The sequence below is a fragment of the Mrakia frigida genome (genome assembly GCF_051309035.1).
Source record: "Mrakia frigida strain ATCC 22029 unplaced genomic scaffold BDY24scaffold_22, whole genome shotgun sequence".
NCBI lineage: Eukaryota > Fungi > Basidiomycota > Tremellomycetes > Cystofilobasidiales > Mrakiaceae > Mrakia > Mrakia frigida.
Window position 1 is genome coordinate 390,586 of NW_027481259.1, and position 14,115 is coordinate 404,700.

Here is a 14,115-nt window from a genome sequence, read left to right on the forward strand (position 1 = left end):
TGTGTTCAGAAGGGAAGAAGCTCTCAGAGCGCTGAGCTCCCACGTTTGCTCCAGAGAGCCGGCCAGAGCAGGGGAAAGAGAAACAAGGTTCCACTGCCGGCGACTCAACACTACTAGTCGTCGAGTTCCCTTCCCCTTTTCTGCTTTCTTGCTCACCTTTCCCAGCCTTTTTTAGATCTCTGAGGCCGCGAGGATGCTGAGAAGGTGTTTCACCAAGTAGTGAGCAGATTTGATCCTGGGAGCAGCTCACTGGGAGGGGAAGAGCGGTAAAGAGGACGGCCGGACGCGTCGACGGTCGTTTGGTTGTTTCAGAGTACGATCAGCAACGGATCAGCATCCCTCCCTTCTGTTCTTTCCTTCTGTTCCTTCTCTGCTCTTGTTCTTCGAACACGTTCACATCCTGGCCCCTTCACCTCCGTTCTCCAGCTCCCATCTCGTCCCCTGAAGTTCTGCTCGACCAGGGGGGACGAGGCTCTCTTCTCTCTCCTCGTCGCGATCACCTCCTCGCTGCCGGCTATGTACTTGCCTTCCCTCTCCTGCATAATTTCACCTTTGGAGCTCTTTCTCGTCTCAGGCCTTGAACAGAAACAGGCCCTGGGCCTCAGAAACAGACGTCGTCCCGTAAGTTTTCCCCTCCCCGTTCGATGAAACTGATCGCGGTTTTACCTGGAGCTTTTATTCAAAGCAACAGAGAGAGAGAGCCCTTGAACACTGAGACGCGTTCAGTTGATTCAGTCCTTGGTATGACGCGCTAGAGAGAAAACCTCCGCGGCGACAGGAAGGTGGGAAGGAAACGAAGGGAAACGAGGGGACGAAGGAGGCGATGAGAAAAGAAACGTCGACGCGTCGTTAGGCGGTCGAATCAATGGTTAGAAGCTGCCGACGTAGAAGGCATCTCACCCCGAGCTCAACCTCAGACGCAGAAGAGTAGAGAGGGTTCGGACTCGAGGCTATCCAAGCCAGTTTGTAGTCTCGCAAGATCCGAAATCGAGGCGACGCGTCCGATTCAAGTGCGCTTCGGTTCGCAACACTTTTATCGGAAGCACGGAATCCTTAGTCGTTACCAAAAGCACTCGTGAGATAAACATGAGCAGGCCCCAATGAACAAGAAAGAAAATCGAAAAGGCAAGGCAACAGCAAAAGGACGCAAGACGAAAAACCCTCAATCTAAACGACATAAAACGGCGCTCTAGCTCCGAACTCCCTACCCAAGAAACTCAAAATCTCCCCCGAGCTCTTCTTAGCTACCTTCTTCCCTTTACCCTTCACCTTGACCTTCTTGCCTCCAAACCAACCGCGTCCTCCTCCTCCTCCGACCTTCCCTTCCTCCCTCGCGGTCTCGACGAAAGCCTTCTCCTCCTCGCCCACAACAACAACCCAGTCCTCGGCAATCGCTTCAACCCCGTCCAATCCCAACCTCTTCAAAACATACCCGTGCTCCTGACTCGCCGCAAGCAAAGCGATAGCAGCCTCGATCGAGTTTCCTCCTTGTGCCACTTTGGCGATTCGACGTCCTCCCCTTTTGATGAAGGAGGAAGCTTTTGGAGGAGGAGGGGAGAGAGACTTCCATGCTGAGGGAGGGTTGGGAAGGTTTCGGAGAGAGGTGGCGATGACGAGATTCGAAGGGGTGGGTGTAGAGGGAGGAGGAGGAGTGATAAGGATGGAAAGTCGCGTCGGAGGAAGGACGTTCGAGTTGGCTCGACGACTGAAGGTTGAAGTTGGAGTTTCCGGAGCTGGTTTCGAGGGAGGAGTCCAGTTCTTAGAGCTGGCGGAGGAGCGGGAAATGATGGAAGGGGAGCGTTCGAAGGGCTGAGGACAAGAGGGAGGGAGACGAGAAGGTGAGCTTCGCCTTGCGACGAGAAACGTAAACAAACGAGCTCACCTTGATTTCTGCTACTTCCTCCGCCTTGACGAACCTCTCATCTTCCACTCCTACATCCTCCAGCAACTCAACAGCTGCCTCATCCGTCTCCTTCTCCTTCTTCCCTCGTCCCTCTCCTTCGACGTCGGCGATGAAGCAAATCCCTCCGGAAAGCGTTTGAAGTCGAATGAATCCGAAAGTCTCGATGGCTCCGGTCGGAGTGAGAGGTCTATCACTCTCGGTAGTCTGTAGCGATCAAAGTACAGTTCGATTAGGACACGAACTGGGGGAATCGGGGAGGGAGAGAGAACTGAGAGCTCACCGACAAGCTTGACGAGGTTGACATGGAACGGGGGAAGCTGAATCGGACCTTGGACGAGGAGGCGGCTGAGAATGTTGATGAACGGGGAGTGCTGAGGGAGGAGGAGGTAGTTGATGCTGAGCTTGGTCGGGAGGAAGACTAGAGATACGAAGAAGACAAGAAACAAGAGGAAGCCCGTCAGCGGAAGGAAGGCGTTGAGCTCGTCCAAAACGCGGGACGGGATCTCTTCGAACGTACCTCTCTCCTCTTCCCCTCTGACCCCAAGGATCGTTTCTGCTCTCCATGAGAAGGAGGAGGAGCAGAAGCCAAGAAGTCCATAAACCCCATCGTCGAGGACCCGCCTCCCGAAGAGGGATCGTTGGAAGAAGCGGGAGGCGGAGGGAAGAGCGAGCTCGTCCTTGAGCTCGAACCGTTGTTGTTGTTGGTAGAAGACACGAGGATTCCAGGAGCGGTACTAGGTCGTCGTTTGCTGAAGTATCCCATCTTGAGCAGAGGGGGGATCCGAGGATGAGCTAAGGGGGTGTGGGTGAGGGTCGGGAGGGAAGGAGACCGGCCTAGAACGAATCGAAGAAAGAGAGGAGACGGAAAGGGAGAAAAAGGTGGCTTGGTTCGGACCTGAATATCTGTGAAAGACGAGATATCGCGCTAGCAGAGGACGGATAGAACCCACTCTACTAAAAGTGAAAAAGATCCGGAAAGATTTAAGAGTGGGAGTGGGAGTATGGAAGAGAAAGAGAGCCGAAAGAAGGAGTGCGGGTAGGGTGAAAGAGACGCGTCGCGACGAGCACGCAGCCGAGCCGACGAAGGTTTGTACATCGATCATGACGATTCAGAATCTCGCGAGTTGTGTGAAAAGGGGCTATGGCTCCAAGATTTGGGACGGGAAGCAAGGGAAAGTGAAGTGAAAGAACGAGATGATTCAGATGAAACGGATCGCGTCGTGGATCTGAAGTCGAGCCGTTCTTCTGGACCGCGCGAGGTTCTCCTGAGCTTGTCGGAGCTCTGCAAGGCGGGTGCGCACTGATCGTTTGAGGAGAAACCCGAAGAGAACGATGTCTCCACCTTCTCGATCCGACAGCGCGTCGTACATATCTCAAACGCACTTTCGTCTCAAAGTCGAACCGACTCGGCATCTTCACCTTCTTCTTCCGCTCAACCTCTACCAGATCAAACCCAGCTCCAGTCGATCCTTATATGAACTGAATCGCTTGCCGTCGCTACTCGATGTGGCAAACGGGAAGACTCACAAACGTGTCGTCTCGCCGTCTCCCTGCCCTTTCCCTCCCTCTCTCATCTCCCTTTCCCACACCCTTTTTGGGGAAGTATCACCTCCCATTCAAATCCTTCCCCTACTATAAATCCAAAGACCAACTGAAATTAAAACCGAACGGAACGAAAGAGGGCACTGAGCGAGGGGAGACGCGTCGACGGCTTCTCTGACTCAGACGGACTGACGGAAACGAAGCGAGAACGAAACGAAATGAATGATGTGTGGAGATAGTAGAAGAGCAGAGAGGGGTGGAAAAGCAAAGGAAAGAGAGAGTCCAGGGAGTGTGAGTGTGTGCGAGACGAGCCGTCGAACGAAGTAGAGAGAGAAATGGAAGGGATGAAAATGAGTACAACTAAAATCGAATCGAACCGAAAGGGGCATAACGTAGCGTAGCTGAAGAGGAACTAAACGAGCTAAGGAACGAGAGCGAGAGTCTCTGCTCTACTCAAGCATCAACTCCTCCTCCTCCTGATCCTCTCTCCTCCTCCCTCCTCTCCCGCCGTTCCCACTCCCACGCATAACTTCCATCCTCTCCCTCACGCCTGCAGTAAAGCCCCGAATCGACTGTCCCATCGACTGGAAGGCGTTCGGTCCTCCTCGAGCGGTGGTGATAGGTTGATCGTCTCCTTCCGTGTTCGAGTTGGAAGAGGACGCGCCGGGAGGAGTGAACCACGAGCGGGTTGGGTTGACGGAGGAGGTGGAGGGTTCGGCGTCGGTGGTGGTGGTGGAAGGGGAGGTGTCGGTTTGTTGAGAGATGAGGAGGGAGCGTTCTGTGCGAGAAAGGAGGGAAGGTCAGTTTAGGAGAAGAGACGAGACGGAGGAACGAGGAAGAAAGGGAGACGAACCGAATCGTTTGACTCTCCAGTATCCTCCTAGACTTGTAAGGAGGATAAACCAACCTGCGAAACAAAAATAATGAGAGGTCAGCGAACGGGAAGCAAGACGACGCGTCGCCGGAAAGAAACGAAGGAGAAACGAGGACTCACCACACGACATCAACACAAAACTCATCCACTCGTTCGCCTCTCCCACCTCCTGAGCATTCGGCTGTCCCATCGCCTCCCAGATCGTCGTGTTGTGAGCGGTAGCCCAAGCGTCCGCCTCCGCCATCGACGAGAACGTTGGAATCGCCAACGCCGCGCTCGTCGTCGCTGTCGGTGTAGCAGCTACCGTCGTCGTCGTCGTCGCCAACCCGCCACTAGGGACTCCGTTCTCATCACTCACACCCCACCATCCTCCAGCTCCAAACGCATCGTTCGTGCCAACATCCGGATCGAGACTTCCCGAAGCCAAGATCTCGTCTGCTCTCGTTCTCAGGTAGAGACCGTACTGGATGAGGGTGATTCCGAGACCAGCTCTGGATCCGTATTTTGCTGCGTGGGTGGTGTGGAGGACGTAGGTGAGGAGGAAACCGACGAACTGGAAGGAGAGGGAGACGAGCAGGTTCCAGGCGAAACCGAAGAAGTTTCCGATGGGGAGACCGTCGAGAAGGAGGTCGTCGCCTGAGCCGGAGAAGGAACCGAGAGGACCTAGAGAGGAGGGAGAAGAATGAGAAGAAGGGTTAGGAAGAGAGAGAGAGAAGGAGGAAGAGAGAGAAGAGACGAGACGAACCATTTTGAGGAGCGACGACGTTGTGTTCCCAGTAAGCTGGAACTGCATCTCGAAGAGCGACGTTGTAGGACTGAAAACAACCCGAACCAACATGTCAGCATGCAAGCCTCAACTCAGCTCTGTCTCTGCTTCAACTTCTCACTCACCGGAGGTCCTTCCTTCTGCGTATACTCAGCCATCACCGTCCCGTTCTCACCATCGCTCCCTGCTCCCTCTCCGTTCCCGTTCCCTTCCCCTCCAGGTCTCTCCACCTCGGGTTTAGCCATGATGTTCGCAAACACTCCATCGGATCCTCGTGTTATCGGAGGAGCTGCTGATCGAGTGAAGTGGGTCGGGAGGATGGATCGAATGAAGCGAGTGGAAGCGGAGGGTGCTCGAGGGTAGGCGGGAGTGGTGGTGAGAGGAGTCGGACCGGAAGGGAGGTAGGCTTCAGGGTAAGCTCCTGGTGGTGGAGAGCCTGGTGGAGGAAGGAACTGGGAGAGACGAGAGAGAGATGAGATGATCAGCGATGGGATGGAAAGAGGGAGAGAGACGAAGGAAGGGAGGACGAGGAGGAGTGGGACCACACAGCCGGATGGATCGAAGCTCATCCTCCTCCGTCCCTGCCGTTGTTTCCCTCGAAGAAAACCTTCCTCTTTGAACGCATACATCCCACTCCCGTTCTCCAAAGAAAAGCTCGTTTGGAAACTCACGTAATCCCTATCAAAGTCGTAGGCTCCTCCTCCTCCCTCGTCAGCATCCACCCTCCCGATCAAGTCTCCCTCTCCTCCTCCTCCTGCAGTGCTACTCCTCAAAGGATCTTCAACTGCTCCACTTCTCACCGGTGTAGGCTGCTTGATCTGCTCGTCTTGCTCCTCTTCTCCGTTCTCATCCACACTCCAAACGACGGTGCCTCCTCCTCCTGCACTCGTTCCCCTTCCAGCTCCTCCAGCTCCCCTCGCTGCTGCTGCTGGGATCCTCGAAAGCGGTACGTTCTCATCCTCGTCCGAGTCTGAATCGTCGAAAGCAGCGTCCATCTCATGAGAGGAAGAGCTGTTGGGCTGTCGACGAGGAAGGGAAGAAGAAGCTGCGGTACCGAAGGAGGACGACGGTCGAGGAGGAGGGTACGAAGAGGATCGCGAAGAGGATGTCGTTGGAGAGGAAGGGAGGTTGCTGTAGGCTGGAGCCATCGTGGGAGGAGGAGAAAAAGAGAAAGTGGGTTGGGTTGGGTGGTCGTGGTTGGGCGAGAGGGAGAAGGGCCAAGGTCGCTCGCTGAGAGTCGCGGAAGGGACGAGGACGAGGCCGAGGAGGGCGAGAATGGTTTTCACTCGGAGAAATTTTAGTTCGCTTCAGAGTCTGCAGCTTTCGACACAGGAGAGTTTTGTGAGAGGGATTTTGAAGACTGACCAGGAAAAGGAACGAAGGAGCGACGTCTCCCCTCGAGAGTAACAGCGCGTCGCCCTCCTCCTCTCTCCCTCCCTTTCCCGTCCCAACGCCGACAAGACCCTCTAGCTGATCTTCGTGAGGCTGAAATCTCTCCGATACTCCCCTTTTCTCGTTTTAGCGGTTATCTCGAGCCGTGTCTCTGGGGGGAAGAAGAGCTTTCAGCGGTCTTGATCTCTTCGTCTTTCGGCGACGGCCTCCTCCCTCCTCCTCGTCTTACCTCCCACTGCAGCTCAACGTCTCCAAGCAGGAGCGCTCAGATTGCTGAGGTGCTTGAGCGATCTGCTCCCGATTTTGACCATCTTTTCGTAGGGCTGGCCGTCAGGAGTCTGCATATGGATGGAGAGACGAGTTGTGAGCTCGCCCTCCTCCCTCGTTCGTTCCCTCTTCCTTTCTCCCTCTTGAGAACAACAGCACTCTCAGTACTACCACCAAACTGTTCATGTACATCCCAGCATCGTATGGTTTGGATCGCCATCGAGAGGATGGTGAGATTCAGCGCAGGAGCAGCAAAGGAAGACGAGTGACCGTCGCGACGCTTGGTTCCAGCGGTGAGTCTCATAAAGGTCGAAGGAAGCTTGAGTATGTAATAGAACGAGTCTGGTTTGGTCGAGAGGTTAAGCTAGGGAGAGGAGGAGAAGCGGTATGGGCAGGGGTTGAGCTTCGATCGAGATGCTGACGGCAAGGCTGCTGTCTTCTCGACTGACAGCTTCTCGTGACTAGACGTATGATTGGCTTGTACGGTAGAGATCTGGGTCAGCTTTTGTGCAGTCGAGGGAGGCAGAGGAGAGGCAAAGTCGCTCAAGAGCCGCAATGTCGAAGTGAGCTCAGCTTTCCTTCTTCCTGCCTCAACCTGCTGGACTCGTCACAGAAGTTTTTACTGACAGCTTCTCTTCCCCTATTTCTCCATCAGTCTTCAGGGAGTCTTGGCTGTCCCAACGTCGAGAAAGAAGCGAGGACGACACGTCGCTTCTCTCCCGTTCTCGACCTCGAACGCGTTTCGTTTTCTCTCGACTCATCAATCTTCTGATACCTCAGACCAAGTTTGATCACAGCCTAGTCTGTTCAGAAATAGGCACGCTTCATCTCTCCGCACCTTCCCGACCTTCCTCTTCGAACGATAAGTCTAAATGTCCCCGAGGGCTGATCCGATTCTCTGCTTTGCTTCTTCCCTTCCAACTTCCAACTTCCAACTTCTCCAGCTCAACTTCAGCAACGCAGCTCACAATCATCTAGATGACTTCCTTGGTTCCCCATCTCCCTCATAACGCTCGTCGTCGCCCATCTCGATCCAGCCAAACCGACGACCGTCTTCCGCGTCCTTCCTCTCCGAACCTCTCCCCTGCGCCAACTCCCATTCGACCTCCTCCTCTGCCTAGGCTTACTCCTCCAGCCTCGCATTTGGGAGAGAAACCTGGACGCTCTTTTGGAGATGGAGGAGGCGAAGGACCTGCTCTCGGGACTCGGCTGGAACGAACCCCGACGCGTCGAAGCTGTAATTTCGGAGGGAGCCTCACGGAGGAAGACGAGGCTGAGGACGTAGCGTGGTCGTATCCGGAGGGAGGGAGAGGCTGGTGGGTAGTCTTGGGGTGCTTCTTGTATGCAGGAGCTAACATGGTGAGTGCTGTTGAAGGCTTTCGAGTGAAAAAGGGAAGAGATGGGGAGGGAAAGTTGAGCTCACACCTCCGCTCGTCCTTTGCTCAGGGTTGGGGTCTCGTGTGGGGTGTTTTTCAAACGGTCAGTCCTCGTCCAATTCTCAAACACAAGCGAGGAACTGACAGACCTCTCAACTAGAACTTTGCAGCGACCGTGTTTCCAAAGACACCAGAATCGACCTTGACGCTGATCGGAGGGCTTGCTGCATTTGTGAGCCTCTATCTCCCTCTTCAGAGCTTAAGATACTGAGTCCTGACCCCCAATCGCTCCTTTTAGAGTAGTACGTCAACCTCGTTTGTTGCCGGGAGACTGGGAGACCGCTAGTGAGTTTCCCCACGCGTCTTTTCTTTCTCTCGAGCTCACGGCTACTTTGCTTCGCTTTCGTTCCGCCCCTAGTGGCTACAAGCGAATGATAATTGTAGCGAACATATTCACGTTCATCGCGTTTCTCCTTTCGTCCTTCTGTACGAAGCTCTGGCAAGTGAGTCTTCTTCAACCGACTTCTCCTCCCCCGTTCGTGTCTGACTCCCCTGCACCACCCAGGTCTTCGTCTGCCAAGGCTTCTTAGTCGGTACCGGGCTCGGGCTCTCGATGCCTCTATAGTGAGCTCATCGAGTCCTTTCGGTAATCACCAACCGCGTCCTGACTTTGATTGTTCGCAAGCATGGCGCTGCCGTCGCAGTGGTTTCTCAAAAAGAGAGGCCTCGCCACAGGTCAGTTCATCAGATCCTTTTCGCTCACTTCGGAGCTGATTCCTTCGCATTTTCTCATCACAGGAATCGCTGTCTCAGGAGCGAGCTTCTTCGGAGGAATCGATACCATCGTCCTTCGACTCCTCATCGTTCAGGTTGGCTATAAACACACTCTTCTCATCTACACCTTCATCCTCTCCACCATCTGGACCTGCGCTTGGTTTCTTCTCAAGGTTCGAACGCCGCCGAGGAAGCGTGAGAAGGCGGGAGAGGAGGATGAGGTGTCGCGTCCATGGCTACCGGAGGCGAGTCTCGTTTCGATCCGCGTCGAACCGAAGATACTACGCCGACCTTGATCTTCATCACTACTTTCCACAGGGCTGCTGGTCAAATCCGACGTTCTACTCGCTCATGGGATGCATCTTTATCGCTACCTTTGGCTTTCTCGTGAGCGTGCCGGGTGCCCATCTTCGTCTTGCCGTTCGATCTTCTCTCACGCCTGTTCTCCTTTATGTATCGCAGACTCCTTTCTACTATATCACCTCCTACACGAAGGACGAGATACCCGAGCTCGCCACTTCTACAACCCTCAAAGTCACAATCCCGCTGCTCGTGATGAATCTGTCGGGCGCTGTTGGTCGAGTGAATTTTCGCTTCTTCTCGACGCGTATCTTCTTCGCCTGCTTGCTGACTTGGCATCGTTGCTCCAGGTTCTTGCTGGTCTAGTCGCTGACCAGCTTGGGCCAGTCAACATCTTCACAGCATCCTTGTTTTTCGCTGGGTGAGTCGTCTTCGTCGCCTCCCTCGACTTGAGTCGACTCCTCTGACTCCGTCTTTCCTCGGATGGCAGCCTCGTTCAACTAGTGATGTGGCAGTTCGCCCATACCTACAACGTCATCATTGGGTTTTCGGTTCTCTACGGTTTCGTCGCTTCCATCTGGATGAGGTGAGCACATTTTTGTCCCTTGTCTCCGCGACGTTCCCGATCTGACCCTCCTCTCGTCAGTCTTCTCCCCGTTGTCGTCGCTCAGCTTTTCGGTGTTGACGACCTTGCAACACTTACCGGGTTTGCCGTGCTCGTCAACAGCCCTGGTGAGCAAAAAAGACGTCTGCTTCGTTCTTTTTCGATGCTTTTCTCGACGCGCACTTTCACTTCGTTGTTGACCGGCAAATTCTCTCTCGTCGCCTGTCCCTCTTCCACTTTCCCAGGCCAGTTCGTCGGATCTACCATCGCAGGCTCGATACGAACGGCTGCGGGAGGTCGATGGGAGCCGATGATTATCTTCAGCGGAGGAATGACCGTCGTTGGATCATTTTTCATGCTTTACGGTTCGTCCCTATTACTTCACTTCTTCTCGACCTCATCATCCTACCACGCTAAATCATATGATGTGTCGCTTACAGCCCGATTCAAAGGAGAGAAGAAGATCTGGGCGGCGTACTGATTGATCGGATTCGACCCCTTCAGGCGTTTCTTGATGGATCGTCCTGTAAAAAACCACAACCTCGCAGTAGATAGCAGTAGAAGGCAGTACCTCTCGATAGATGGCCACCTTTCACTTGCTGTTTCGGCCTTCACTGCATCAAGGCTTCGCTCGTCTCGCCTTGCCTCGACGCGTCGTCTGCTTTGGGTCTCTTTTCCTTCTTTACCTTTTCCTCCTCTTCGTCTCCTTCAGCCCCCCCATCTACAACATCGCGGTTCGCTCTTCCTCCTTTCATTCGATCCAACTGCCTCCCAGAAGCTCACGATCTCTCGTCAGCCTGCTTCCACCCTCCCGCCCGCCCTCTTTTCTTTCCTTGCACGAAACGTCAAAACGTGAACGAGAGAGACCATGCATAAGCGAACGACCGAGACGTGACGAGTGTACGAGTAGAGAGAAAACAAAAACAGACATAATATGCAAAGAGAAGGTGAACTAAATAAGAAGGAGAGACGGAATCAAGCTGAGATCCAGAGCCAAAACCAAGCCGAGGAGAGCACTGAGCACTAACGAGCAACGGGAAAACGAAACAAAGGCTACCTCAAACCCCCACCTCCGCTGCCTCCTCAACCACTGCCGGGACCTCCACCGCCTCTTGAGCCTCCGGAGGACTGAGCTTGATCTTCTTCCCTCCCTCTGCATCTCCCTCCTCAACCTCCGACGAAGGCTCAATCGACTTCCTCTTGCTCCCCACCTTCTCTACCGGCGCACCGTCGACGATCTCCAGCTCCTCGACCTTCACCACCACCTCCTCCGCTGCCGAAGGGGAGGCTGATCCGTTGGTGTTGGTTTGTTGAGCGAGAGGGCTTGGGTCGGATTTGGAGGTGGACGAAGCGGAGGTGGACGAAGTGGATGTCGATGGAGGAGGGATAGCTGGAGAGCTGGAGCGAGATCGAGATGGTGCGGTAGTGGAGGAGGAGGAGATGTCGCCAGTGGTGGTTCGAAGACGAGTGGTGAGGAGGGCGGAGGACGCGTTGAGGGTTTCGTGACGGCAGGTTGCGTGGTAGATCTGGGTCCGTAAAACAGAAGGAACCGGGGGAGTCAGTGAAAGTTTGAACGAAAGATCGTCTCTCGAAATGAAAGAAGAAGAGAAAGCAGAAAGCGAAAACTCACAGTCCCCTCAAACTCGACCGCGTTCTTCCAGATCCACTCCTCCTCGTCGTCCGAGTACTCCCCTTTGAACGACTCCTTGCAGATCGGACAAGCAACGGCTGTATCCGCCGGTTGAATCACAAACTTCTTCATGAGAGCTTGACGAGCTGCTGGTGTGAGACCTGATTGACCGGAGGCGGACGAGGAAGGGTCGGAGGAGGAAGGGTTGTGGGACGTTGAGGAGGGGAGGAAGGAGTCGGGAGAGATGGAAGGGTCTTTGATCCAGTCCTGGAGGAGACGATAAAAAGGAGAGATAAAGTCAGCGAGAAGAAGAAGAACGGAAGAAGGAGGGAGAGGAGCAGAGGAAGGACGCGACGACGGCAACGAGAGGAGAAGAACGAACCTTAGCATCAACGAACCAAGCTCGACTGTTTCCTCGTCCCTCACTGTCCCTAGCACGCTTGTTGTGTCGGTAGTGCCAATCCATGTGCGTATCCAGACGAGCTCGACCTTTGGCCGACGCAGGAGCTCGAACGCTGCACTGTCGACACTGCGAAGGGAGGAGGGTGGCGATGATCGTTGAAATTCGAGGGAGAGGTCTGCGAGAAGTCGAAATAGAAAGCAACTGTCGGTCAGTACCGGAAAGAGGCGGAGACCTTCGAGCAAAAGCGAGAAGGAGAAGAAAGGACGACCAAACTCACGCCTTCAAATCCAACTTCTCCAACTTGACGTTCAACCCGAGAATCAACCTTTCATAATCATCCGGCTCTTCCACATCCTCCACCTTCTCCACCAGCTCCACCTCGTTCTCCTCCCCTCCGGCCACCACTTCCTCTCCATCGTCGCTCGCCTCAGGAACCACGTACTCCGCGTCTCCTCCTTCGTCTCCCGTGCTCGGACGCGGCGAGGCTCCTCCCTGGGTGTTGGCGAGGACGTTGCTCAGCAGATCCGAGAAACCAGGAGCTGAGAGGAACCCGAAGGCTGGGAGAGCGGTTGGTGCTGGTGCTGCTGGAGGGGGTGGTGGAGGAGGAGGGAGGAGAGCCGCCGCGTCTGCTTCCATCTTCCTCAGTTGAGCCTCGATGGCTCTGCGCTCGTCCTCGGTTGTGGTTTGGGTTTGGACGAGAGCTTGTAAGCTTTGGAGGGCTAGGATGTCGTTGGAGATGGAGGGAGGAGGAGTAGGGGAGTGTTGAAGTTGGTGAGAGCGATTGAGGGCGGTAGTGAGGTCGAGGAGGAGGGAGTCTTTGGTTGGTGCTGGAGGAAGAGCGACTGCAGGTGGTGGTGGTGGGTACTGCTGAGGTGGCGGTGGTACTTGGTAGTACTGTTGGTGTTGAGCTTGCTGCTGAAGAAGAGGAAGACGACGAGAGAAGGAGAAGGAAGAGAAATGCGACGTGTCAGCCCTCTCCGTCGCGACGCTGTCCCTCATTCTCCCTCCCGCCTTCGTCCAGCGAGGCCAAAGCTCTCTACTAACAGCTCGCAGTTCCGACACACCCCATATCCTCTGCTCGATCTGCTCCTGAACGTCGACCCCAAACACGACTCCTCCTCCAACTCCTCCGTTCCTCCACGTCTTGAGCATCTCCTCCATCTTTCCCTTGGTCGAGCCATCGACGGATCCGTAGGTTGCGAGGAAGAGGAGATGAAGGTAGGGAGGGAAGAGGGAGGCGTAAGGTGCTGGGAAGTTTTTGGAGATGGAGTCGAGGAGGTAGAACGGTGGGAGTTTTTGATGGGGAGGAGCCTAGAGAGGAGAGGAAGAAGAAGGGACGAGTCGGAAGAGAAGGAGAGGTGGGAAAACGAACGAAAAAAAGGTCAGTTTTGGGAGAAGTTATAGTCTGAAGAGTTGAGAGAGGTGGTAAGTGCTATCTGTGCAAATTTGCCGTGCTCGAGAAGAAGAGAGAGCACGAAGGTGGCAGCGCTCGAGAACAAAGGAAGAAGCGACCCTCCTTCCTTCCTTTCCTTGTCCGATCTGAAGTGGAGAACGACCCTACTTACCTCGTGAATTCTTCTAACCAGTTCTTCGGATACTACTGTTGCTCTAGAATAGTTGTTCAGTTGATCTGCTGCCACCTGAGTCAGAGACTGGATGATGGGTCTCGAATTGACGACCAGAGTGGCGAGGTGCGACCGAAAGAAGGATCGGAACTGATCATCCTCCGTCGGAAGAGAAGATTGAGGTTGGTAGTGCTGGTGTTGATGGTGCTGAGGAGGGTAATGCGACATCCTTGAAGCTTGAAGAGAGAGGCGAAGGGGCGAAGAAGGAGGAGGGAGGTCGAGCTGACGAGGGTAGCGATGGATGGGATGGGACGAAGGAAAGACCGAAAACTGAGGTGGGTTCGAGTCGCTTCTCTCTTCGTCTACGCAGACAAGCTGCTCGTATTGATAGTGAAAAAAAGGTAAGGAGAGGAAGGAAGGCGAAGGTGGGAAAGGACTAAGCGAAAGGGGGGGAGGGAAGGAGGAAGGGAAGGAAAACGAAAACGGAAGACGACTCCTCCTGCTAGAGAATGAACGAAGCTCGAAGAAGGAAACTGGGAGGCGGCGGGAGATGAGAGTGGGTTCTTGACGCAGAGAGCGGTGTCGAAAAGAAAGAGTGGGGAGAGGAGGGTGGTGGTGGATTGGAGGGAAGGAAGGGAAGCGGCGAGGTTGGCGGTTTTGAAGTCGGTCGCTAGGGCGAATTTCCTCAGCGACCAACGGTGTAAATTTTCTCAAAGGAA

At 54.6% G+C, this 14,115-nt stretch overlaps 4 protein-coding genes across 4 annotated transcripts; 1 reads left to right on the top strand and 3 right to left on the bottom strand.

Moving 5' to 3' along the window:
• Nucleotides 1-1,167: 1,167 nt before the first annotated feature.
• Nucleotides 1,168-2,666, bottom strand: BDY24DRAFT_416597 (uncharacterized protein; the record flags this gene model as incomplete). The annotated part of the gene is made up of 4 exons (XM_076643603.1): nucleotides 1,168-1,809; nucleotides 1,883-2,107; nucleotides 2,184-2,321; nucleotides 2,421-2,666. 4 exons carry the CDS (start codon nucleotides 2,664-2,666, stop codon nucleotides 1,168-1,170), a joined length of 1,251 nt encoding a protein of 416 aa, XP_076495209.1.
• Nucleotides 2,667-4,039: 1,373 nt separating this feature from the next.
• BSD2 (Bsd2p) lies at nucleotides 4,040-6,322 on the bottom strand. The gene is made up of 4 exons (XM_076635917.1): nucleotides 5,211-6,322; nucleotides 5,065-5,134; nucleotides 4,440-4,982; nucleotides 4,040-4,352 (listed from the first exon to the last, which is right to left on the bottom strand). The coding sequence occupies exons 1-4, from the start codon at nucleotides 6,231-6,233 to the stop codon at nucleotides 4,246-4,248; spliced, it is 1,743 nt and encodes a 580-aa protein (XP_076495210.1). The 5' UTR covers nucleotides 6,234-6,322; the 3' UTR covers nucleotides 4,040-4,245.
• Nucleotides 6,323-7,595: 1,273 nt separating this feature from the next.
• BDY24DRAFT_394432 (major facilitator superfamily domain-containing protein) lies at nucleotides 7,596-10,497 on the top strand. Its single transcript, XM_076641177.1, has 15 exons — nucleotides 7,596-8,103; nucleotides 8,191-8,223; nucleotides 8,281-8,352; nucleotides 8,419-8,465; nucleotides 8,539-8,623; nucleotides 8,686-8,744; nucleotides 8,806-8,855; nucleotides 8,919-9,139; nucleotides 9,213-9,281; nucleotides 9,357-9,476; nucleotides 9,545-9,615; nucleotides 9,685-9,780; nucleotides 9,841-9,926; nucleotides 10,044-10,163; nucleotides 10,239-10,497. The coding sequence occupies exons 1-15, from the start codon at nucleotides 7,723-7,725 to the stop codon at nucleotides 10,277-10,279; spliced, it is 1,551 nt and encodes a 516-aa protein (XP_076495211.1). The 5' UTR covers nucleotides 7,596-7,722; the 3' UTR covers nucleotides 10,280-10,497.
• A 154-nt stretch (nucleotides 10,498-10,651) lies between these two features.
• Nucleotides 10,652-13,850, bottom strand: PCF11 (Pcf11p). The gene is made up of 6 exons (XM_076641178.1): nucleotides 13,397-13,850; nucleotides 12,876-13,142; nucleotides 12,109-12,746; nucleotides 11,811-12,006; nucleotides 11,429-11,695; nucleotides 10,652-11,324 (listed from the first exon to the last, which is right to left on the bottom strand). Exons 1-6 carry the CDS (start codon nucleotides 13,622-13,624, stop codon nucleotides 10,857-10,859), a joined length of 2,064 nt encoding a protein of 687 aa, XP_076495212.1. The 5' UTR covers nucleotides 13,625-13,850; the 3' UTR covers nucleotides 10,652-10,856.
• Nucleotides 13,851-14,115: the final 265 nt, after the last annotated feature.